General features: G+C 37.1%; 1 protein-coding gene across 2 annotated transcripts in view; it reads right to left on the reverse strand.

The window, feature by feature from the left end:
- Uhrf2 (ubiquitin like with PHD and ring finger domains 2) overlaps positions 1–24,783 on the reverse strand; it is a 77,837-nt gene that overhangs the window by 27,203 nt on the left and 25,851 nt on the right. The window contains exon 3 of one of the 2 annotated variants that reach the window (XM_085693781.2): positions 19,264–19,523. The exons of the other annotated variant lie outside the window; for it this stretch is intronic. Coding sequence (XP_085549907.1) covers positions 19,264–19,523 — 260 coding nt within the window. The remainder of the gene's footprint in view (positions 1–19,263; positions 19,524–24,783) is intronic. 2 annotated transcript variants of the gene reach the window in all.

A 24,783-nucleotide genomic window follows, 5' to 3' on the forward strand; every position in this document is an offset into this window, starting at 1 on the left:
TACTTAGGTTTAAGAATTACATCAATGGGGCTGAAGAAATATCTCATCAGGTTAAGGGCATTGGAGGACCTGGGTTCAATTATTAGCACTAACATCATAGCCCACAACCATCTGTAACTCCAGTCCTATGGGATCCGCACACTGGCAAACACGTGGTACAGGGACATATATGCAGACAAACAGCCATACACACTAAACAAATAAAGTCAATAGAGGCTGGAGAGACAGCACAGCCACAAAGAGCACTTACTGCTGTGTTAGAGCACAGACAACCAGAGTTTGGGTCCCAGTACCCACCTGGCCATTCACAACTGTCTGCAATTCCAGTTCCAAGGGATCCAAACCCTCTTCTGAGCTCATGGGCACCAAGTGCATAGATGGTGCACATACATATAGGCAAATCTTATTACATATAAAATAAAAATAAGTCTAAAAAATTTAATCATTACGATCATTTTATTGGTCCTAGATGTCGGCTTCTCCCTTAGAGCCAGTTTAGCAAATGTCATCATTTGCTTCATTCATGAACCTAGCTAACATGCCCCAACAGCTTCCATTTCCTCGGGAAAATATCCCTGTTAAAATTATTGTTCTTAAATGTAGTAATGCTTCCTAGTAATGCTTAAGACCAAATAAATAAATAAATAGATAAATAAATAAGCCAAATAAACAGAGCCCTACAATTTTATATGTAGCAGGAAGTAGAACCATGGGGGTAGGGAAGACACCAAACATAATCCTTTTTACCTTAATCCCTTAAAATTTATTTTAAGCCCAGAATGGTGGTACACACCTTTAATCCCAGCATTTGGGAGGCAGAGGCAGGCAGATCTCTATGAGTTTGAAGCCGGACTGGCCACATAGCAAGTTCTAGGATAGCCACATACACTATATAGAGAAGAGAGAGACCCTTTTTTTTTCAGGCCCATCTTACTGATATCATCAGGCCAAAGAAAACAATCAAACAATACACCCAAGCGCCTATAAAATTAGGATCTGCTGCAGCCTTTGTGCATTATTGATTACAAGAAAACGAGTAGTACCTGCTTTCACTCCTAAAGTGTTCAATCAACTTAGGTGAGTCACACTGTTATGGCGCTTCTAAGTGTGGTATACAAACTAGGATATTACCACCATCTGCAAACTCACTTAAGAAACACATTCTCATGCTACACTTCTGGCCCAAGTAAGGAATTCTGGAAATGAGATTCAACATTAAACTTACAAATCCTTTAACATGCCATAGGAATACATAAATATTCATTATACCCTTTGGAATCAGCATTACTAAGGCAGAGATTGTTGGGAGGTGGCAGTGCACGCCTTTAATCCTAGCACTTGGGAGGCAGAGACAGGAGGATCTCTTGTGTGTTTGAGACCAGCCCGGTCTACAAAGTGAGTTTCAGGATAGCCAGAACTATTACACACAGAAATCTTGTCTCAAAAATAAATCAAGATAGAAATAAGGTAGAAATTAAGGGAAGAAAATTAATACTGAGCCAAGTAAGAGTAGCTTGTTCAGATTCAAGCTGATCTCAAGTTGCAAGCTGCTCCATGGTATTTCCAAACCAAACAAGGACTATGGAAGCCCATAACTTTCATAACATATCTGACTTGCCTACCATGAATATACTGCATGAGATCTTTAATTACCCAATTTAATCAAGGCTCTACATTTCAGTTAATCGGATGAGGGAAAGTTCAGTATTGGTGAGGTGCCCCAGAGACATTCTGATCCATTTATCTTCAGTGCCATAATTCCCTTTAGCAAAGCTTCCAAATAATTAGCCTCTGTTCAGACTGTAAATGATGGAAGGAAAGACTTGTCCTGACACAGTCCTGATACAGGAAAGAGTAGGTAGCTGATACAGAAACAAGGTAAGTATCTGGAACTTATTCATGTCTTAATCCCATGAAGAAATCCAAACACTCTCCTCAGAACAGAAAGAGCATTTGACAGCCTTAAATCCCCCTGCCCACCTTAAATTATCTTCCAAAAGGTACTGTTTTTAGTGGATTTCCTTTAGCTCATAACAAAGTTTTATTTCTTTATTATCCTTGGGTCTTCATTCAAAATATGTTCCATTTTTACCTTGCCTGGGTTTAGAGTTCCAATTTGGTTTCTTGCTATTGTGTACTCTTGGGAAAGCTATTCTCAATCTGTGGCTACTCCTCATCCATAAAACCATGAACTTAGTGCTTCACCTCACCAGGTAGTTCTAAAAACTAAAAATTGTAGGACCTTTAAGGTACACAGTACATAATAAATATACGTTGCTAAAAGGAAAAACCTCAAGAAGGAATCTCTTTCACAAGTGCCATTACATTCACAGTTCTCTTCTAGTTCAACGGTCAACGGTCAAACCTGAATATAGAAATGGTACATTTTCCTCAGTGTATGAAATGAAGGAGTTAGATTTGTTTCCTTTTAGAAATAGGGTCTGTAGTGCACACTAACTGAAACTTACAATGGGATTACAGATGTGAGCCACCAACCCAGCTAACTCGATTTTTTAACTCTTAAATCATGAATTCATTTTCTGCTTCATATTAAAAAATTTCTGTTTCAGGTAGGATTATTTCCTCAGCTATAATGTGAAACTTATACTTTAATCCCATAACTTTATCATCAGTCTGAAAAGCATGTTTTAACACCATCCATTTGTTTAAGTTTTTCAAAAAGTACATACTCAGAATGTAGACATTTTGAAAAAACAAAGAGCTTGAACACAGTTTTTCTCCTTATTTGGCTGGTTTTTGCTGATCTGAGATAGGGCCTTACTTTGTTGCTCAAACTGTTCCCCAACTTGCAATTCTCCAGTCTTGGCCTCCCAAGTGCTGGAACTACAGGTGTGTATCACCCCAATGGCCTCCGATTTTACATATAGATACAAACAGCATCAACAAGTTAATTGCTATTGTGGTCATGCAGGCTTTGGCTTTTATGTTATGAGCTGAAGTTCTTATCCATAGGCAAGGGATTCACTAGACTCATAGAACTCCTCAGAACACTGTCCATTTATGGCTATCATACAGAATGACCAGAGGAAACATACACAGCAGATTCAAGCTTTGAAGGTACTGCTCCACACAAGACATGCTTCTTCCAACCAAACCGTAACATACAAAATATTTTACCATGCCAACACATTAGAGAGTACAGAGTTCTTAAAAGCTGGCCATATAAGACTCACAGTGCATATCAAAATTCCAGACTCCCCAAAGCATATATTCAACCTAAGTTATAAAACAAAATTCTCCTAAGATCTGTAAACAAACCTTTTTTAAGTATTGTAGCCTGAGATCTGATGTCCGTTCTCTCCTAGAAATGCTAAAAAGAATCATTTTTACTACCTATTTTGCTGGCTGACGTGTTGGGAAGCAGATGTTAAGATGGTGACAGCTCTAAAAGATAGGGAGAAAAGATCGTAATTAGGCAGTAAAGGACTTTAGACCATGATGGCTAATTGTGTACAAAGGAAAGGGGAAGTGCAAGACATGAAAGGTCTCAGGGACCTGGATAATTCTTGGTCAACACAATACTGAACTCAGATAAAGAAATTAACCAGAGCACCACACTACAGAAACTGACAAGCCCTAGAAGTCTTTGGAAAGAGTATGACCTTGGTTCAAATGCTATGCTTACAGAAGGTTATCAGCTAACTCAACTTCTTGAAGCTGATGGTAGAATTCTTTCTTAGAGCTCTGAGCAGCATACTCACCAAGGACACTACAGCTGCATTTAAAACTATTTACTCCTCAAATGATTTAAACTGTGATGCTCTTCAGAATAATCCTCTGGTACAGATAAAAGCCAAACTGGCCATGAGTTAATAATGAAGTCAAAGGATTCATTACGTTGTTCTCTCAACTTGTCAATCTCTTTACAGATTTTTATAACAAAACAAAAACACTACAAGAAAAACCTCTCCACATTTTTAGAAAATTCATGCTAACATTCAATGCTTATAAGAACAAGCATTCTTCTGCCCTAGCCCACCACACCTCCTGAATTCTACAAGTATTTCACAGAGGTAACTGCTTTTACTTCTCAGTCATTGGGGGGGTAGGAGGTAAGGAGGAAGACGACAGAGAGAGAGAGAGAGAGAGAGAGAGAGAGAGAGGGAGGGAGGGAGGGAGAGAGAGAGAGAGAGAGAGAGAGAGAGAGAGAGAGAGAGAAAGAAAGAAACCAACCAACCAACCCACCCAGGGCCCTAGGCATGCTAAGCAAGCAATCTACTACTGACTTTCTCTCTATTCTCAAAGCCATTTCTCAACTATCTCCACATCCCGAAACATTACGCTACTCTGTACTTTTTGGATGTTACTCTATCATATCCCTCACATCTACTCCACTCCCTCATACTTTTTACATAGGAATTATTCACAACAAGAATTATTCTAAGTGGCTATATATCTTTATAGCAATCCTATGACACGTAGCCATTTTATCCTAATCCTGCAGATAAATTGCAGAAGTAAAATAACTCATTTAAATAGTGATAAGCAGATGCTTCAAGCTTTTCTTATTCTAGACACCATACTTTTAAACGAAAGCAGATAAACCTTCCTTGTTCTTGTAAGCATGTGGCTTTTAAAGTCAGTATTTTTAACATGTTGACTTAATAGTATTCACAGCTAAGCAATGAAGTATAGTTTAATTAATTTTTTTTTGTTTTCTTTCTGGTAACTTTTCTTCTTGGTGTTGCTTAGTATTCTAGATTCTGCCAGTTATAAAACTCTATAATTAAATTTTTTAGATTCTCTACTATTCATCTGTGATTTTCAAAATTCCTTTCCTAGAATGTTTTATCTTTTCCATTCTGAATGGCCTAAACCAATTTCAGTAATTCATGGTGGTTTATCTCCTTCCGTTTTTTGCTGTGTTGAATACATTTCTTATATACTCCACACCTCTTTTTCTTTCTTCGGTTAAACACGGCACACTAGAAATGGCTAAACAACTCTCTAACACAAATTAACCAAGCCAATCATCCCAGGCCCTGTTCGTATGCCTACTCCCAAGGAACCCAGGAAAGTTAATGCCTGAACCTTTCCAATGCCAGTTTGTTTCTGGTCAATGGATTTCAACTTCTTTGGAATGTTTCCAGGCCCCAAAAGTCATTCCAATTAGTCGCTATCTGGAAACACCAGGAAAGAGCAAACCTGGGCTCAAACACTGGGACAGATCTTAAAAGTACTATGGTTGACAATTATCCGTTAACTCTTGAAGCTCATTAGAATTATTTTTTGGAGATAAAAGCAGGGTGTCCACCAATGTCACTAAAGACACATCTAAGGCCATTCAAACAAATGGTTCTTAGTTTTCAAAATTGTGTGCTTTCTCTTTTCCTTGCCCTCACAATAAAAGGGTCATTTATTTGTTCGTTTACCGTCTCTAGGAATGTCAAAAAAAAAAAAATCCACTCATCTTTCTCTGAATGTTTAACTAGAAATACTTACTTGTCATCTCATGCTGTCATCTGGGCTTGCCTGGAATTCACTATGTAGCCCAGCTGGGTCACAAATTCATGGTCCTTCTGCCCAAGTAACACTATACCCATAACTTTTAATTTATCTTTAGTCATTTCTTCCTGCCACACACCTTAACAATCCAGTCACGTGTATCTACTCTCAAGGTCATTTTACCTTTCTCCCAGTTCCCCTCCAGTTCCCAGAAACACAACATCCTCTAGCTTGTACTCCAATTGTAAATACTTTTAGCACAGCACTTACACAGTAAAATGCAAAGTTTTCACTGAGAAGCAGGTAGGTTGTTTTCACTTTACGACATTAGGGATAAAAGCATTGAAGAGTATTAGAAAACATGTCCAGATATTTCAGTAAAAAAAAAAAAACCCTGCTTTTATGTAATTAAAGAGTTTTTAAAAATATTTTTACTTCATGTGTATGAGTGTTTTGCCAGCATGTATGTATGTGGACCATGTGTAGGTAGTGTCTAGAGAGCAATCCTGGCTGGAATTGAAGTTATGTATGGTTCTGAGTCACCTTGTAAGTGCTGGGAACTGAACATTGGTCCTAAGCAAGATCAATAACTATTCTTGACCCCTGAGCTATTTCTCCAGCCCCAAAGTCTCTTAATCAAGTATTATGCATTGTAACCACTATATCTGAAACAGATTTCGATTATGCTATTCCTTTTCCTAAGGGTCCAGTGGCCTAAGCAGTTAGGTGGCACATTCATTAGTCTTTTTTGCATCACTGTAACAAAACAGCTTCATAACTTCATAAAGATAAGTTTTTCATTTTAAATTATCTTTAGTTTGTGTTCTGGGGTTCATAGTCCAAGATCAGGTAGGCACCATTGATTTCTCTTTGGTGAAGAACTAACAGATTTGTCACAGCGATGTGACACAATGGTGACAGCATATCTGAGACAAAATGAGCCCATCATGAAATACGAAGTCAAAAGACTAGGTTCCATAATACATTTCAAGGACATTCCTCGATACTGAGCTAAAGACTTAAAAGTAGGTTCCAACCTACAAAAGTTTGATGAAAACAGCTCTTATTCTGTCAATCAACATGTTCCAACCACATGACTCCTTAGTAACAAGACTTAAGCCATATCCCAACAATATTTATGAGAACAGAATTCTAGGTAGAATTAAGAACAAATATACTTACTTCAGTGCTCTCAAAATAGCAAGTAAAATATGTGTAAGTAGCTGAACTTTTAATTATACCAGAACTTGATAAAGTCTATTTAAGTATAAGCAATTGCTAATATAGCTATCCATTTCCCACGAGGCTTGAAGTTACTGTGAATTGTCTAGGCAGCTATTTCTTCCAGCATTTAAACTGAGGAAAACTGATTATGTAAACTACACCAAACACTCTAGGGAAATGGAAGCTTGAACAATTTCTAAGTGACTTAAAGTATTCATAAAGAATTGGAGCAATAGAGCAAAGTCAACTTTTCTTACTACTATACCAAAGTCCAATCTCTACTCCTATGGGAGGAAGAACCTAAGGTCCTGTCCTGTTTCTAGGAACCTGGAAATCAAAGCATTATTCCACAAGTCCAAGTGGATTTTATACCATTTCGGTGAGATTTAGATTCCCAATAAGCATTAAATAAAGCAAAAGTTTAAGTTTTCTTTAAAAAAAGTTTCACTGCAACCAAATGTAAGGAAATTCTTTAAGTTACCCTTCAAAGTAGGTGCTTTTAATTATCCTTAACAAAATGATACCAACTAAAAACAACTCATTTTGGATAAGTAATTCCATTACAGAGAAATGGAAATAGGTTTGCATTCAATACTGAAACTTCATTTTAATATGTGGCCTGTAAACTAAAAATTCTAAGACTCAAAACTATTAAATAGGCAGTTACCAATGAAACCCTATCTTCAAAACATTGCTTACTAGAGAAAATGTTTAAATAAGGACACCATTCATCTGTAGGCATGTTCTAGTTTAGAAAATCTTTAATGTCAAGCTGCATGCAAAAAAGAAAACATTTCATATTCTAACAGAAAATATTAAAACATCCCACACCTTAAATTTAGGGCTTACAGACAACAGGTTACTTAAAACAGCTTGTATTGGGATTTTTTACAAATTATATAGCAATACATCTCATTTTCAAAAACATTAGCAATGATGAATTACTATTTTTATAAAGGTAGAAACAAAATTCTGTTAAATATATCTAAGCCAAAAATACAATACTTTAAAATACTTACCAAAATAACTTGAGTTCATTAAATAGTTTAAAAGGGTAAAGCATTCCATTGTTAGGCACTTTTTCTCAGAGTTGTAAGAAAAAAGACACATCAAGTAGATGTTTACAAGAGGAAATTAAATCAAAAAGTTTTAGGTTTTAAATCAAGCAAATATTATTCTATTTAATGCACCCAGTATTAAACTGTCCTGTGTTCTTCTCTCGGAACTCACTCTGTAGACCAGGCAGGCCTCAAACTCATAGAGATCCACACTGAACACAGCCAGGGCCTTGTGCTCACAGGTAAACACTACCACTGAGCTATTATTACCCCAGCCTGAGTAAGTGCATCTCTCACTCCTCATCAGAGAAGCATCTTTTGGCATATGGTGATTAATACAAAGACTCACAACTGGTGAAGTGGTAGAGTAAGACTATCTTAATGCCCAGCTCTAAATGGGATGTACCTATGACAACCCCCTTCCCAAGGCACAAGGGTGATCGCAGAAGAGAGGATGGAAAGATGATAGTAAGTGTCAGAAGTAACAAGTATGCACAGCAGAACAGTATATACTGAACACGAAAAGCCTATTGCACGAATGTACAGCAGCTGTGAATGCATGCATAAATCCTGCACAAGATCATGGCAGCAAAAAGCCTACCATGGATAGGGAGGGCCCATGAAGTCCCACCACTAAATGAGGACTATTGCAACTGATGGTTGCCTGGAGAAGGAAAGTAAACTTTTCTTCAGAGAAGCAGCCTAAGAAACTACTCATGCTCCAGCAGATGGTCCTATGCCCATGCACACGTAAGCAGCACTAAGTGGGTTCTGACCTTAAAGAAAGAACACATGAAGTTGGGAGTCAAATGCAGTGGAGATGTGGGAGAAGTTGGAGGGTATAGAGTGGAATGTGGATGTTATTAAAATGCATGCATGTATAGAATTCTCAAATAATTAAAAATAAAATCTTACAAATATACTGAAGACTTGTAATTCCAATAAAACACTCAAAAATATAATACTGCTCTGGTATATTTAATAGGCTCTTGGGACATCTATCTGAAGGACAGATTTCTGGGCCTTCCCCAAGATTCACTTAGTACAGGTATGAGGAAGGATCCCTCAGGAATTTGCATACTAAACACCTTATTTGGATAAAATATTCAGTATTTATGACCATCATGGAAGACACACTTTAAGTGAAGAAATGCTATTTATTTAAAAGTCAAAGCCAACTCGTATGTATAAAGCCTCTTTTTGAGTACCAAGTTCTCTCACAACTCATGGAATAATAATGTCATATGTACATCTAATGTCTTCCAGTAACCTTTTGAATTATCATCCATTCAGAACCTTGTAATTCATAAAAGACTAGAAAAATATACTTGGAAACCTTTGGTAAACACATGAGTAACAAACAAGAAACAGGACAATTAGTCATTGCAGCAAAATTGATTCTAGCAGCCTATACTCAAGATCAACACGGCAATCATTTAAGAAAAGTCTCTATTAAAATCTAGAAAACATTCTATCTGGCTTTTTTTAATTTTTAAATGATCACAACATCAATATTCTTTAAAAAAATAATTTTTACTACTTTATAGAAATTGCTTCTATCTAAAAATACCACTTGGTTTATTCACAACTGAGTCAGCAGATTCTATTTGCAGTAGCTATACTTAAGACATGCACCAAGGCTGAGAATATGGTATGGACACTGGCAACAATAACAAGCACTGCTTCAATTCTTCTTCTTAATATGTTTATAATTAACCTCCATTTACTAACTCTTCTAATAATTCTTGTCCATAGCATATTCTGCCTTAATTAAGATATTAGGGATAGAGACAACTTTGAAAATGACAAGATTTATGATCCCTATAGATAAGAGAATTTTAATACTAAAACCTTGTTTGAACATGGGTGAACACTACCTTGGCATAGTAGTGCACATACCCGTGATACCAGAACTCACAAGGCTGGCACAGGTGGACCCTCCAAGTTCCAGGAACACATGAGTTCCAGTGATAGAGCTTCTATTGACTGAAAAGTTCCTACAAAACCAAGTATCCTCCCCAATTTCAATATGACCACTTACACATTATGAAAAAATTTGAAACACCAACAGTACACATATTACACATATCTATACCCATTACCATAACCTCACAAACAAAAACATGTCTGATGCCAGTTACTTTGGTAAATAGACGCTTAAACCTTATCCTAAAATTAAAGAACTTGAACTTGGAAATGGTGCATTTCTATAACCCCAGCACTTGGGAAATAGATTTGGAATTTAAGTCTGTTTCAGTTACATAGCAAATCCAAGGCCATCCTGAGCTACATGAGAATCTGCCTCAAAAAGGGGATGGAGAGATGGCTCAGTGGTTAAGAGCACTGCTCTTCCAGAGGACCAAAGTTCAGTTTCCAGCACCCATGCTGGGTAGCACACAACCACCTCTATGTCCAACTCCAGAGGATCCAATTTCCTGACACCACTCCCCACCAAGAAATGTGCGCAAATACACTAAAAATCTAAAAGTAAATTTCAAAAAATCGTGATGCTCTCTAGTATACTAAAAATGTGGATTTATATACTTCACATACTAATAATTCTGATTTACATCATTATTCTGGCAAACCTCTCAGGTGTTATAATTGCAATACTTCACATCATTAATCCGAGTAATTATAAAAGTTATTATATTCGGGGCCGGAGAGATGACTCAGAGGTTAAGAGCATAGACTGCTCTTCCAGAGGTCCTGAGTTCAATTTCCAGCAACCACATGGAGGCTCACAACCATCTATAATGAGAATTGGTGCCCTCTTCTGGTGTACAGGCACACACGCAGGCAGAACACTGTATACATAATAAATGTTTTAAAAAGTTATTATATTCATCCTATTGCAGAGTAAATATTCACCTTTCAGAAGATGCCACTCGATACTTTTTAATACAAATAACAGCATTGATAGCTGTTGCTATTATTTGCAAATGTGCTTCCTTCAGGACAACATACTACTAATAATAACCATAATTTTAAGTATGTCTTATAATAAATAATTCTAGTATTGCTTATAGAAATCAGGAGTGTTCTCACAATTTGAAGGTTTTGGATTTGTTTGACCTAAATTTCTAGTTCATTACTGATAAATTAAGGTAGTGGGGCGTAGTGGTAAATACTTGTAATCCCAGAACTTGGAAGATAGGAGTACGAGGCTTTCAACAAACCCTTGGTTGGACTTGATTGTATAAAACTTCATCTCAAAAAACAATAATCTCAAAAGTTTGGTGCCATTAGTATAGCCATAAGCTTGTGATGATACTACTGTTAATTTTTGTTTCTTTTTGAATAATTCAGGTAGAATCCTGAAACTAGTGAGAGCCCCTAGAGATAAAATCAGCAAGTCAAATGTTAAAGTAAGCACAGACACTAAGATTTAGGGAATAACTCATATTTCTCCTGACCTTTTAATAAAAAGTATTTACATTAGATAAGTAGTCATATAGTAACCATTTCCTTTATTTCTCTTTAGTGTCAGGGGCCTGAGAACAATGGATAAAGGTGGGTTCAAATGAATCATCAAGTGGTCGTCAAACCTCAACATGAAAAGATCTAATTATAAGACTTCAACTCTTTCCCAGGCCAATCCTGGAGAGTGAATGACAGAATATTTTACTAAGGCCATTATGTACATTTATAACAAGTTATGCTAATGCTCATGGTGAGAGACCATACTTTACAAACTACTAGTCTAGCAGGGAGGTGGTGGCCCACGTAGCACTTGGAAGGCACAGGCAGGCAGATTTGAGTTCAAGAACACCCTGGTCAGACGGGCAGTGGTGGCGCATGCCTTTAATCCCAGCACTTGGGAGGCAGAGGCAGGTGGATCTCTGTGAGTTCGAGGCCAGCCTGGTCTACAAGAGCTAGTTCCAGGACAGGTACCAATAACTACAGAGAAACCCTGTCAAAAAAAAGCCAGGCCTCACACAGAAACCATCTCGAAAAAAAAAGAACCAAATGAATAGAAACCCCTACTAATCTAATACAGTTGTTATAAGCCATGTATATATATAATATTAATATATAATATTTAATATATATTATATATATTAAAATTACAGGGAAAGAAGTTTTGAAAAACTCTAAAGAAGTCCCAGTCAGTAACAAGTTAAAAAGCTTTTTAGACAATTCTAGCTAGTTATTTAGTTAATGAAACAGAATCTATCCCAAATCCACAGAGCGCAGACAAAGCTTTTAGCATACTACTTTGAAGCTAAGTGTTGAGTATTGGTACCATCTCATGGTAGCATCAGCTTCAGATGCTGATACACTTGTGGCTAATTCAAAGGGAGTTAGTTGTACATGTTCCAAAGTCTGAAGTTTTATATCAACTTGTGTTTGTTTGTGGCTTTTTAAGATAGGTTGGCCTCAAGCTCACTATGTAGCTGAATATGATCTGGAACTCCTGATCCTAAGAACTTAAATTATATGTATTATGCCACTACACACAATCTTTATGTATGCTTTGTATGTAATGGCTGATCTTTAAAGGCAACAGAGATGTAGGCTATTACTAATCAGGTCTACTGTGTTTTGAACTAAGGGTTTCACTATTGGTTAATTCTTAGGCTCTGCAGTCATACAATTTCATGAATGTAACCTTTGGAAAATTATGAAATAGGGTTGGTTTCCTCATGAGTCCATGTAACACTACTATGACACAAATTATATGATTATCAATGTAAGTTAGTTCAGAGTTTGAAACAATAAAATTTAGTATTATTGAAGGATGAAGAGGTAGCTCAATTGGTGAAGTGAATTCTGTACAAACAGGAGAACCTGAATTCAAGTCCCAGTACCCATATAAAAGCTGGGTATGGTGGTACACAGCTATAATCCCAACACCAGGGAAACAGAAACAGGAAGACATCTGGGTCTCAATGGCCAGCCTGGCCAGTCTAAATGGTGAGGTCAAGGTAAGTTAAGAGGCCATGTCTCAGGAGGTACATGGTATTTCTGAGGATGACACTCAACTTATTCAATGGCTATTTCTCAAGTCAAACTATTCTTTCTCTTCAGAAATTTGAAGTTTGAGTGTTCCTGCAGTTTTGTACAGAAATTCCTCCTAGATAAAACTTTTAAAATAAAAGTTTATCATGATTCAAGTTCTTCAAGTTAAAGATTTAGTTCTCAATTTTTTAGTTTTCAGTTGCTCTTCATGATAAGTTTTACATTTTTATGTTAAGTTCTACTCTAAATATGTGCCATATCATAAAGGTGCTGTTTTAAAACACAGGAGCTGGAAGACAATAGCCCACACAAGGAATGACCAGTCCAGTACAACTATAGCACCACCTATACCATACTCAATTGCCTCACCAGGACCTTGTGATCCAGCAAAAATAATTCACTACAGCTTGTACAGTAGCATTAGCTTGTACCCATAGCTACTTTGGAGGCTGAAGCAAGAGGACTGTTTGAGATTAAGAATATGGGGCTAAACTGAGCAACAAAAAAGATTCTGTGTATTGTTTCTTTGGATATCTTCTTAATTTTAAACCTAGTATCTTAGTTAGGCCTTGTGGTGTGCATGTTTAATTCTAGGACTCGAAAGGCAAGACAGGCCAATCTCTGTTCAATGCCAGTTTGTTCTACAGAGTGAGTTCCGGGACAGCCAAAGCTACAGAGAAACCCTGTCTTAAAGCAAAAACCAAAACAAACTGGTCTTGATTTGTGGCTCAGAGAGGCCTTAAACACCGATCCTTCTGCATCTGCTGCTGCTAGTATTCACATGAGCCTCATGACTGACTAAATGGAAAAAATAAAAAGTTTAGAATCTACTTCCACTACTAAACCAATACTTTTCAATGCATTCTTACTCCAAAGATGAACTTGTCTGATGACATAGTAAAGACAACAAATAGTTCCTTCTGTTTTAACAGTAATTTTTGTAATGACTATAAAGACTTAACAAACTTTACTACCATTTCCATGTTATGTCACAACAATCTACCTTACATGCTTCTACCAATCTTCTGTTACAAAGAACTTTTGTTACAGGAGCTCAATTATTTTATGAGGAATATATCATATCTTATAGCTGTTTTCTCTTTATAGACAGTGTGATAGCATTTATCTTTCACTAAGCTTCTGATAGCTTTTGTCTCTCAAAAGTTCAGCTATATAATTAAGTTGCCAGAGGTGAAGCATTTAATTCTACCATGTAAGATTTACTGTAGACTTTCTGTGTATGTTGGGTTAGACTCACTTCTAGCATTAGTTCTATTCAAGGAAAATGTCAACATTAAAATATTAGGTTAAATAAATATGAAGGCTTTAATGTTTTGTGTTATAAAAGCAAACAGATATACAAGTCCTATGTTACTTTGGGGTAGTGCTATCCCTAAACCATTTTCTAGAACCTCTAAAATTATAAAATTGAATAAACATTGGTTTGTGTTTAGAGCTTCAGGTCCTATTCCTATCTGTGTCTGCATAATACTGTCTGCCAAACGATAACACTTATTAGGGAGAATAAAATCTCAGGTAGCAGTTTCCAATTTATCTTTTCAGTTTATCAAAAGATAAAACTCCAGGCTACAGAAATAACTCAGTGATTAAGAACACTTTCTGCTCTTCCAGAGGATCTGGGTTAAAGTCCTAACACCCACACTGCAGCTCACACCTAGTTGTCTGCTGTTACTGATTTCTTTTATGCTTATTTATTAAACACAATATAAAAACCTAAGGTGGGTCGCAAGGTATCTCCAAAAAGCCCTGTCACCACAATCACCACTTCCTGGCTCAAAAAGACTGGTGCATCCTCTGCTCACGTCCATCCTCAATGAAAACCCTGCCTTTTGGACCAAAATGTTCCCCTCAATTGGTCAGCAGACAGGTGACAGAATTCCTGTAACATTTTCCCTTTTTGTCTAATGAAGAAGGTTCTAACTTTAACATAGCAAAGCTACACACAATAAAAATTATTATCAAGTATTGTCCAAATAAAAAGGTAATAACCTTAATAAAAATGAAACTACATACAACAAGAACAATTATCAAGTAAGAAATACATTCTCAATGTCTTAATTCATAAGTAATTGGCAAATTTATAGAGATCACTCCATTAGTTGTCCTCTCCCAGAGAATCCAAAATTTTGTACTAATGTGCTTTTTGTCAAGATCTGGGAAACTGTTAACTGTTTACTCTTCAACCCCATCAAAGACCTGGGAAGAAAATAGTATTACTTGAATAATCAAATACTTGAGTAATCAAGAAGTACAAGCAAGCAATTTCAAAAAATGTGAGAAATGACAGAAACATCTGGCTGCCTGGTCAGTCATCTAAGGTTCTTCTGCAACATTGGGGCATCTTTTGGCCTACAGGCATAGAATATCTAACAGACTTATTTCAGAAGCAAGAAATTTTGAAGAAGTGTCCTACCCCATTGGCAAAGTTCGGCAGTCTCCTTTCTCTAAGTTCTGCTTGTCCACTCTGGACAGTGTACTGTTCGCAGTCAAAGCTAGGGCAGTTTTTAATGGCTAGGTTTTGCCACAAAGAAAGCAAATGCTACATGGAGTTTCTGCAATACCCACGGAATCTACTTTAGATCAGTGCTGCTGAGAGCAGATGCATTTTGTGTCAAGAAAGACTAAGTTATCAAAACATTTTAAATACCACATTCTATAGGTCTTTCTGATGTCAAAGGTCACTGTTTCACCCAGACATGTTTATCAGTTAGCCATTTTAAAGTTAGGGCTACCGACACCTTTGAGGTCACCAACTGTTTGGTTACAAACACCCTGAAACTGCTCTAGAGAATAATTTCCAAAATTTCTCCCTGAAGCATTCTTTATTTTATGGTTCATCTCTGAAGTTAGAGGACTATGTTTTCCACTGTTGTATTATATTGTGTCTCCATAAGTTCATTGCTATGTTGGCCACATATAATTTTAATCCTCTCTGTTCTTCAGGTCCTATGCATCCCACCCATGTTGAGCTTTGTTTCACCTGAGATAAAGTTCCAAGCTCTAGAAGCTGAACCTCTGAAGAGGCCAATTTGGATGTCAAGATTTTGGTGCAATTATACTTACATCGGTCCCTATGCCTACCAGACCTTCCATTTTAATGCCATTTATCTGTACTGTTAACTTAGGTCTTTGGTTGTTTATAGAAGTTTGCCAGAAATATTTGTTTTATGGTTTCTCTTGGAAATTTTGTTTTATCTTCTAAAGCTGCTCTGTCTTCCAGAGCAGTATGGTTTTTGTTTTTTTAATAGGCATTAGGTCCTTTAATTGTTCTGTGGAAAAGTTTCCCCCATGGTGATAGGGAATGATGGAACCAAATTTGACATGGGGTCTGCGAGAGGTCCTCTAAGGTGTTTCCTGATGGCAAAGGATTACTTTGCCTGCCCCTTGTTAATTTGCATTCATTGGTCCAATGGCGGCCTTTGCGTACCTTCTGCATACTCCAGAAGACTGGAGTCATATGTTTGGGCTATCTCTAGAAAAACACTGTGTCTAGGAACGTCTGCCTACAATACTTTTGCAGGTGACCTTGTTTATCACAATTAAAACACCTGACATCTTTTCTTCAAACCTTTGGAAATCACCTCTCCTATCCTAGTGTCATCATGGTTATGAGATTCAATATTGACTGTATGTCAGATCCATTCCTCTATGGGTGTTGTTCTTATCTTTAAAGGCCCAATTACCTTTTTGTATTGTGAATTAGCATTCTCAAAAGTCAAAGATTCAATTAATATTTGTTTAACTTCTAGATCTGCTATCATTCTATTTACAGATGAAGTCAATCTCTGCAAAAATTCAGTGAAGGCTTCTTTTGAGCCTTGTAAAATTTTAGTAAATGGCCTAGTACTCTTTTCTGATTCTTGACTCTTGTCAATCTGTCTTTCCACATCAGCATAAAGGCACTCACCAATAACTCAATCTTAGAAAATCTGATAACCCCTAACCCTACCTTGATGTTAGATGGCCCTAGCTTCATCTCTCCACCATACCTGGTCCACTGTAACTGAGGTCCAGATTCCAACACTGCTGTAACTAAATCTTTCCAGTCAAAATGGTATTTTCTTCAGTAATTATTTCTAGGGCTTGCTTATTATCAGTAGTAACGTTCTCGAAGGTTTGCATCCTTTAAGTACTAAGTATTTTTAAGGTTTACATTTAATCAATCATCTTTCTACATTTTACATCAGTAAATATTTCTAAATCAATTTTAAATCAGTAAATATTTCTAAAGCTTTTATCAGTCAAAATTGCATTATTCTCCTTAGTTAATTATTTATAAAGCTTGCATATTATCAGTAGGAGAATTGGGTTGTACAGATGTAGTGATGGTGTTTGACCAGCAGGTAGAGCCAATGGTTGGAGGACTGTGTGAATGTATTCAGAAATAGTGATGATACCTGACCAAAAGATGGAGCTGGTGAAGCACCAAGACAGCAACGGGAGATCCACAGCACTCTATAAGCTGACTGCCCTCAGGCCAGTGGCCACCTCTGGTGACAGCCTTGGAGAGGTTTGGCCAAGAACAGAAAGAATTGGCCTGAGAGCCTCAGCTATGTTACACATGCCTTGATTTTCTGCTTAGACTTTCCTGCCTGCTGCCAGTGATTTGGTAACAGCAGCTGTAAAGTTCCAAGTCTTGAGCAGGTCTCGAGAGGCAAAACTCAAGGCAGGCTGAGCTGCCTTGACTGGCAGTCTGCAGAGAGGTTCAGAGAACATCCAAACACAGGCCAAAGCAGTTTGGGGGCTGGATGCACTTGGACCAACAGTGGTCAATGTGCCTAGATGCGTTTTGTTTATTTAGCAATGCCAATTGTTGAAGGTCAGGTGTTACAACTTCTTTTATGTTTATTTATTATAAAACTAAAGAACAAAATATAAGAAAAAACTGAGGTGGGCGGCAAGCTACTGCAGAAAAACCCCACCGCAGCTGTTTCCTGGTTCAACAAGGCCATACTCTCCACTCTGCCTCTCCTCTAGGTCACCTCTATCCCAAATGAAAACCCCGCCTCTTGGACCAAAAGGCTCCTCTCAACTGGTTAGGGTACTGATTACACAATTTCTTTAACAGTAAGTATTATAATTCTAGAGAATCCTATGCCCTCTTCTGGCCTCTATGGGCACCAGGCACCCAAGTGGTATAATATATACATATAGGCAAAAGACCCACACACACAAAACTTATTTAAAAATTAAGATAAAATTCTTTCAAGAACTTAAAAATTACTTGTTGGCAATAGACATGGTAAGTCTACCACTACAGTAACTTGTCTCCATGCTCTATGCCACAACATTCATTAAATTCAGAGACTGCTTATCAGTTCACTAACTCTAGACCCTTTCTGCACTAGCACCAATTCACCAGTATTGCCAGTCCCAGCCAAGTCCATTATGTTTAAATGCACTCTCGCTGCTGGTTCTACTACAGTGGACTAAGATTAAAAGTAGTATGATGATTCATTTGAGATAAGTCGTATTGATAGGTTAGCCAAAACCTATCAATCAGAAAAGCAAAGATTAAAGGTATCCACTTTATCCAGATATCCTGGAAATTGAGTTTCTTCCATGTTGTTGCCTTCTTTTTAAAAATTCTACTATTGCTATTATTTTTAATCATCATCATAATTATTATACATGTATCAGAGTTTGGGTTATATGTACATCTGTGTGCCACATGCATTCCTGATTCCCTACAGGGGCCAGAAGAGGGCCTTGGATGCCCTGGAACTATAGTTACAGACAGTTGTGATGATATGGGAATTGAAGCTGGGGCCTCTGGAATGGCAGTCAGTGCTCCTAACCTCTGGGTCATCTTTCCAGCTACCTCTATTAAGCTTTCTTGTAACTAACTTGTATAGAAAAAATGCACTCATTCTAAGATTTTAGATCATAAGATGTAAGAACTTTGTATGCTTAATAATATTTAAGCATATCCAAATATTAACTTTTGTTTCTAATTTTTAGTAAGAAAACTTAGTGCTAGAATCTGGATTCTCAAGGCCAAGTTCCATCATAATATTTCAAAACATTATTTAAAGATGGAGACTGGCACATAACTGTCAATGCACATAAGACTTCTTATTTTTGGGTAATAGTAATGAAAAAAATCTAAACTTTGTGGTAATGCATAATTCTGTGAACATATTAAAAAGCAATGAATCATTTCCTTCAAATGAATAATCTGTATGTAAATTATCCCAAAAGCAGTATCTGTATTTTGCCTCATTCTAATAGCTACAATATAGTCTATAAAATGCTTAAGATATTAAATATAACCAACAAAGAGAAATCTGAACGTTCTAAGTAATAAGTCAATAGTAAAATGATTAAAAACAAGTCACTCATAAGCCAGAGATGACTGACAGTTAAAGGGCCCTAACTTGTTGGATAACAATCACTAACAAGCAGAAACAAAGAATGAATATGATCTCTAAGTAATTTCTTCAGCAAGACTATTCAAAATAATCTTGAAATGCAAAGCTTTGCTTCTATACACGAAAACATGAATGAAGTCCTCAATAATATGAGCACTTACTCATCATACTCGATATGATAAATAACGTCTTCATCAGCAGCAACAGAGTCTGAATTAGACGTAGAGGGTACATTGTCCAATTTATTTGTGTTCTCTTTGGAATTATGATTTACATTTCCATTAGTCCTTTTATAAGAATTGCCATTCTTCAGTGGAGTTTTGCCACGTGAATGTCCATCAGAAGCTCTAGTAACACTATGTATATGTGCTTCAAACCAAGCACCAAGGCCGGCATCTCTGGCATCCACCAATTCATTTACCTAAAAAAAGTTTAAAATTAGTTAATGAAGCTTAATTTCATCTATTGCTTCAAAAACTTTAATATAACTCAAGTTATTTGAGAGTGATTATGGCAAACAGTATTTGTTGCTACTCATGTTTGAAATGATTACAGATTAAAGCATACCTATTCTTTTAGATTTTATTGTACTGTCTTAATCTTGGTATTTACTAATATAAAAGTTGAACTTCCCCAATTTCCCTCTATGAAGATATTTTAATTCTTTTATACCCATGTCTACAACAATCTATTTTGAAAACAATGATTATGTATGCAGAAGTCATGTATGAACACTGTCATTACAGAACCAGCACTTTTAGCTATTAAGACATCAAAGTGTTCTATTAATTTCTTATAGCCCTAAAAATGACTCAATCAGTCCAAAAAGAAGTGAAAATGAAACTTGAGAATGAAAGAATTACTCATAAAGAATGGAAATATACACTGTTAAACTAATGTACACAAACTGGGAAAAGCTCTGTCATGGATTAGTAACTCACTAGGCAATTATGTTCAGTTATCCCTCAAAGAACAAAGATAAAACATAAGGAGAGAGGTAGAAGACACAAGACATCCAGTAATGATTCAGACCTAACTAATAACTTTTATAAACAGAAAACAGGGATTAAGTATATCAGAATTAATAAACAAGCAGGTTAAAAAAATTTCTAGATTCTTCTGATAAAAGTTTAAATTTGACTTTATCATGAAATATCTTGTTTTCTCCTTCTATGGTAACTAAAACTTTTGCTGGCTACAGTTGTCTTTAGAGTCTTCAGGACACCTATCAAGCCTTGTAGTTTTCAGTTTCCACTGAGATGTCAGGTGTTGCAGAGAGAGGGACAGAGTCCAAATTGGAGATCTCCATCAGGTCTCACCCCTCAAAACTCAAGGAATCCCGTGGAAGAGGGCAAGAAAGAATTGTAGGAGCTAGAAGGGTCAGGACACCAGAAGATAGCCCACAGACATCAATTAAGTAGGCTTTATAAGGGCTCAGAAACTGAAACAACAATCACAGAGATTATATGGGCCCGTGGATAGGTCCTTTGTGTATTTGTTATGGTTGTTAGCATGGTGCTTTTGTGAGACTCTTAAGAGTGGGAATGGGGGTATCTCTGACTCTTCTGCTCTTGGGGACCCCTTACCTCCTACCAGGTTGCCTTGCCCAGCCTTGAGATGAGGGTGTATGCTTAGTCTTAATGTATCTTGCTATGCCATGTTTGGTGGATATCCCTAGGAGGTTTGCTCTTTTTGAAGGGAAATGAAGTAATGGATCTGGAGGAGAGGAGAGGTTGGAGAGAAACTGAGGAGTGGAAGGAAGGATATTCTAAAAATGTGAGGACATTGGTAAGAGGCAGAGGTTTTGTTTGTTTCGGGTTTAAAAAAAAAAGAAATCTTTTAAGCCTTTCTTTTTGAAAGTCCTTACAAAGAAAATCTGAAATTGCCAACACAGGTTCATCATCTCAATTTAGCTTTCCCTTGAAGGCAAAAGAGACCACTTAACATAATTCTAACAGATGGTGTTGGCTACTTTCTAATGTCAGCTTGACACAATCTAAAGTCACCTGGAAAGGGAGAAACTTAATGGAAGAATTGCTTTAATCAGACTGGCCAATGGGAATGTCTGTAAAAGACTATCTTGATTGATAAGCGATATAGGTGGGCCCAGCCCTCTGTCAGAGGCACTATCCCTAGGCGGTGGGTCTGGGATATATAAGAAAGCTAGAAGAAAATCTACAGACCTAGAGAAGTTACAAGGGTCTGGGGAGGAACAACATACAAATTTCACTAGAAGGGGGAAATTTGATAAATATTTTGGGTGAACTGGGGGCAGGAACAGGAGGGATCAGGTTGGAGAGGATAGAGGGAAAAAATACTAGGAGAGGTGACTGAAGTTGGAGGGCATTTTTGGGGTAAAGTAGAAACCTAGTGCAATGGAAATACCCAGAAATCTATGAGGATGACCAAAAACTCATACTAATGGGAGATAAGGAGCCTGAACCAGTCATCTTCTGTAACCAGGCAAGGCTTCCAATGGACGGACTGGGACAACAATCCAGCCACAAAATCTTCCGTCTTCAATTTGTCCAGCATAGAAGATATTCTAGGGTAAGAAGGGTGGTATACAGACTGTGAGTGGACAACCAATCAATGACTGGTCAAGCTTGAGACCGATGCCATGAAAGGAAGCCCAGCCCTGATACTGACTGTATAGCCAGGAACCAGAGACTGGACAGTCCAGTGTCCTAGGATAGAACCAAACATGACTGGCATAAACAAACAATAAAATTATTCCTAATTATATTCTGCTATATTCATAGATCAGTGATTAGTCCAATCGTCATTAGAGAGGCTTCATCCAGCAACTAATGAGAACAGATCCACAGACCCATAGCCAAACACAAGGTGGAGCTCGGGGAATCCTATCCTAGGGAAGAGGGGGAGGAAGGATTGTAGGGGCCAGATGAGTCAAGGGTACAAGAAAACCCAAAGAATCAACTAACCTGGGCTTATAAGGGCTCACAGAGAAACGACAAACAAGAAGTCTGCATAGGCTAGACCTAGGTCCTCTGCATATATGTCATGATTGTGTAGCTTGGTCTTCTTGTGGTACTCCTAATAGTGGGAGCAGGGCTGTCTCTGACTCTTTTGCCTGCTTTTTGAGACCCTTTTCTTCATACTGGTTTGCCTTGTCCAGCTTTAATATGAGGGGGAGGTGCCTACTCTTATTGTGCCTACTCTTATTGCAACTTGATATGTTATGTTTGGTTGATATCCCTGAGAGGCCTGCCCTTCTCTGAAGGAAAAGGAGGAGAAACAGATCTGGGAGAGAGAGGAGGTGGGGGATAAGATGGAACTGGGACAGAGGGAGGGGAAACTGCAGTTGGGATGTACTATATGAGAGGAAAAATAAATTAAAATAAGAAAAGCTAACAGGGGGAAATCTAGAGATGAGTCTAAGCAGCCTTTTCCCACAGTTTCTATTTAAGTTTTTGCCCCAACTTTCCTCAAAAACAGACTGTGGCCTGGAAGTGTAAGTCAAATCAGCTCTGTTCTCTCCAAGTTGCTTTAATCAGTGTTTTATCACAGCAAAAGAAAGCAAACTAGAATATATATGGTATTGCTTGGAAATAAAGTGTGTTATAAAATAACTTATACTCACATGTGCCAGATAATATGCAATGTTCCTTACTTAGGTTTGCCTAATCATAATAAACCTATCAATTACTGCTTTATGAAAAAACTTTTATGAAAAAGGCATCATTAGCTTGTCATAGGCAAAAGCTAACAAGATGTAAATCTAGGTATTAAAGAATCTTGACCCTGAAAATAAGTGTAGGTTACACCATTATACTAAGTAAAACCTGTTAAATCTGACAAAAATAGGTAATTATAAACTTCAAAGGTAAGTGATAAGCTCAAACACACACACACACACACACACACACACACACACACACACACACACACATACACACCTTTCAAATCACCAAGCTTATGTAAAAAGGAGAAAGTACAAGCCAAAAACAGTAACTTTCATTTTGGCACAACACTGAACCAAAAGCAGTATGCAAAGTGAATACAGCAGCAATGAAATAGCTTAAAAGACAGGGTTCAATACAACATAAGAATAAAGCCTAAAGAGGGGGGGAGGGAAGGAGAGAGGGAGGCAGGCAAGAACTACTACTACTACTACTAACTACAACTACTACTGCTGCTGCTGCTACTACCAACCATCAAGAAGGTTAGGTATAACAAGGAATCAGATGGAACATGCTATTTACTACATAATTTGATTTATATGTTAAATGAATAGACTTAATTCTACAGTAGTAACTAATAAATTTAAAGACACTCTCTTGTAAGCAACAGCTAAAACAAAAAAACCAATGCTAATGTTTATAAGAATAAATAAGTTACAATTCATTCACAGTAAGCCAAATCATAGTGATGTTTAGCATTCCAACTGTATCATTATATATGGTTGACAGTAAAAGAACAGCAGTAAACAACGAACCTTTTGTCTCAAGTGTGGGGTAGGGTGTGGTGATGTAATCTGTAATCCTAGCACTCAGGAATTTTAGGCTGGAGGATCACCAAGTTCAAAGCCATCCTAGGCTATATAGAAAGAGCTGTCTCAAAAACAAAACAAAGCACCCCCCCATGAATAAACTCCACCATTGATCAGTGAGCAGCCAAAATGAAATGTTAAAATCTGTCTAGCAATATTTAAAAAGCCAGCAGGTAGAGCTAATAATTAGCTAACACAAAATAAAATTTATTAGTTCATAAAGATAGTTGCGTACAATAAATCTACCCTTACAGCTGGAATCTAAAGTTTTATTTTTCTATTCACCAAAGCAAGCCATTTACAATAATGCATATAAAAAATTTCTGGTAGTGCTTTTAAATTCTAAATATATTGCAAACTGCACAGACACGCTAATGACAATTAGGCTAACTTCCATGTAGAAGATAAAACTTCTGTAGAGTATGGGTTTTGAGGACAGTTCAGAATAAAAATTATTAAAACAAAAAAATATAAAAACAGGATACTGTCATGGTACCCTTCTATAACTTAGAAAGAATTAAGAACAAGAATAATTTAGGAGAGTGGCAAAACAGACATATGGTAGCATGTTCATGTAACCCCAGCCCAAGAGAGGCGAAAGCAGAACAATGCCAGTCTGAGTTACATAATGAGACCCTGTGTTTCAAAATATGAAGTTACAACATGACAAAAAAAAAGTATAAGTAAAATATTCGAAGTATATCATATGATTTTAATTTATAATCAATAAATGCAAAATAGAGATGTTAAGTGCTATTTAAAGAATATTTCAATTCAAGATCACATAGCAAAGCAGCAGGTTTAGTCAAGAGGCAGAAAAAGAAAAACTAAGAAAGATCACAGCACAGTGCCTTTACTTTCCCAATGTGTCTTCTCTGGGAAAAAGCAGGGCAGGACAGGGCAAATGATCTAAGGTTAATGAGTGTGAATGTGTTACAACAAGCTTCAGGCTATTGGCGGAGGTCTCTAGTTATCTGTCACCTTGCCATAGATGATCAGAACAGAAAAATACTGTCTTAATGTGTGTGATGGAGAAAAAAGGATTGTTGGGATATGAACTCGGAAATGATCTACTGTATATGAAAGATATCCTTTCTGACAATGTATCGATTATTTCTAGGAATTTACAAAACAAAAATGGAATTCTCTGGTCCTAGGAAAGGCAGTC

This window comes from Myodes glareolus, chromosome 7, assembly GCF_982192425.1.
Source record: "Myodes glareolus chromosome 7, mMyoGla1.1, whole genome shotgun sequence".
In the NCBI taxonomy this organism is placed as follows: Eukaryota; Metazoa; Chordata; class Mammalia; order Rodentia; family Cricetidae; genus Myodes; species Myodes glareolus.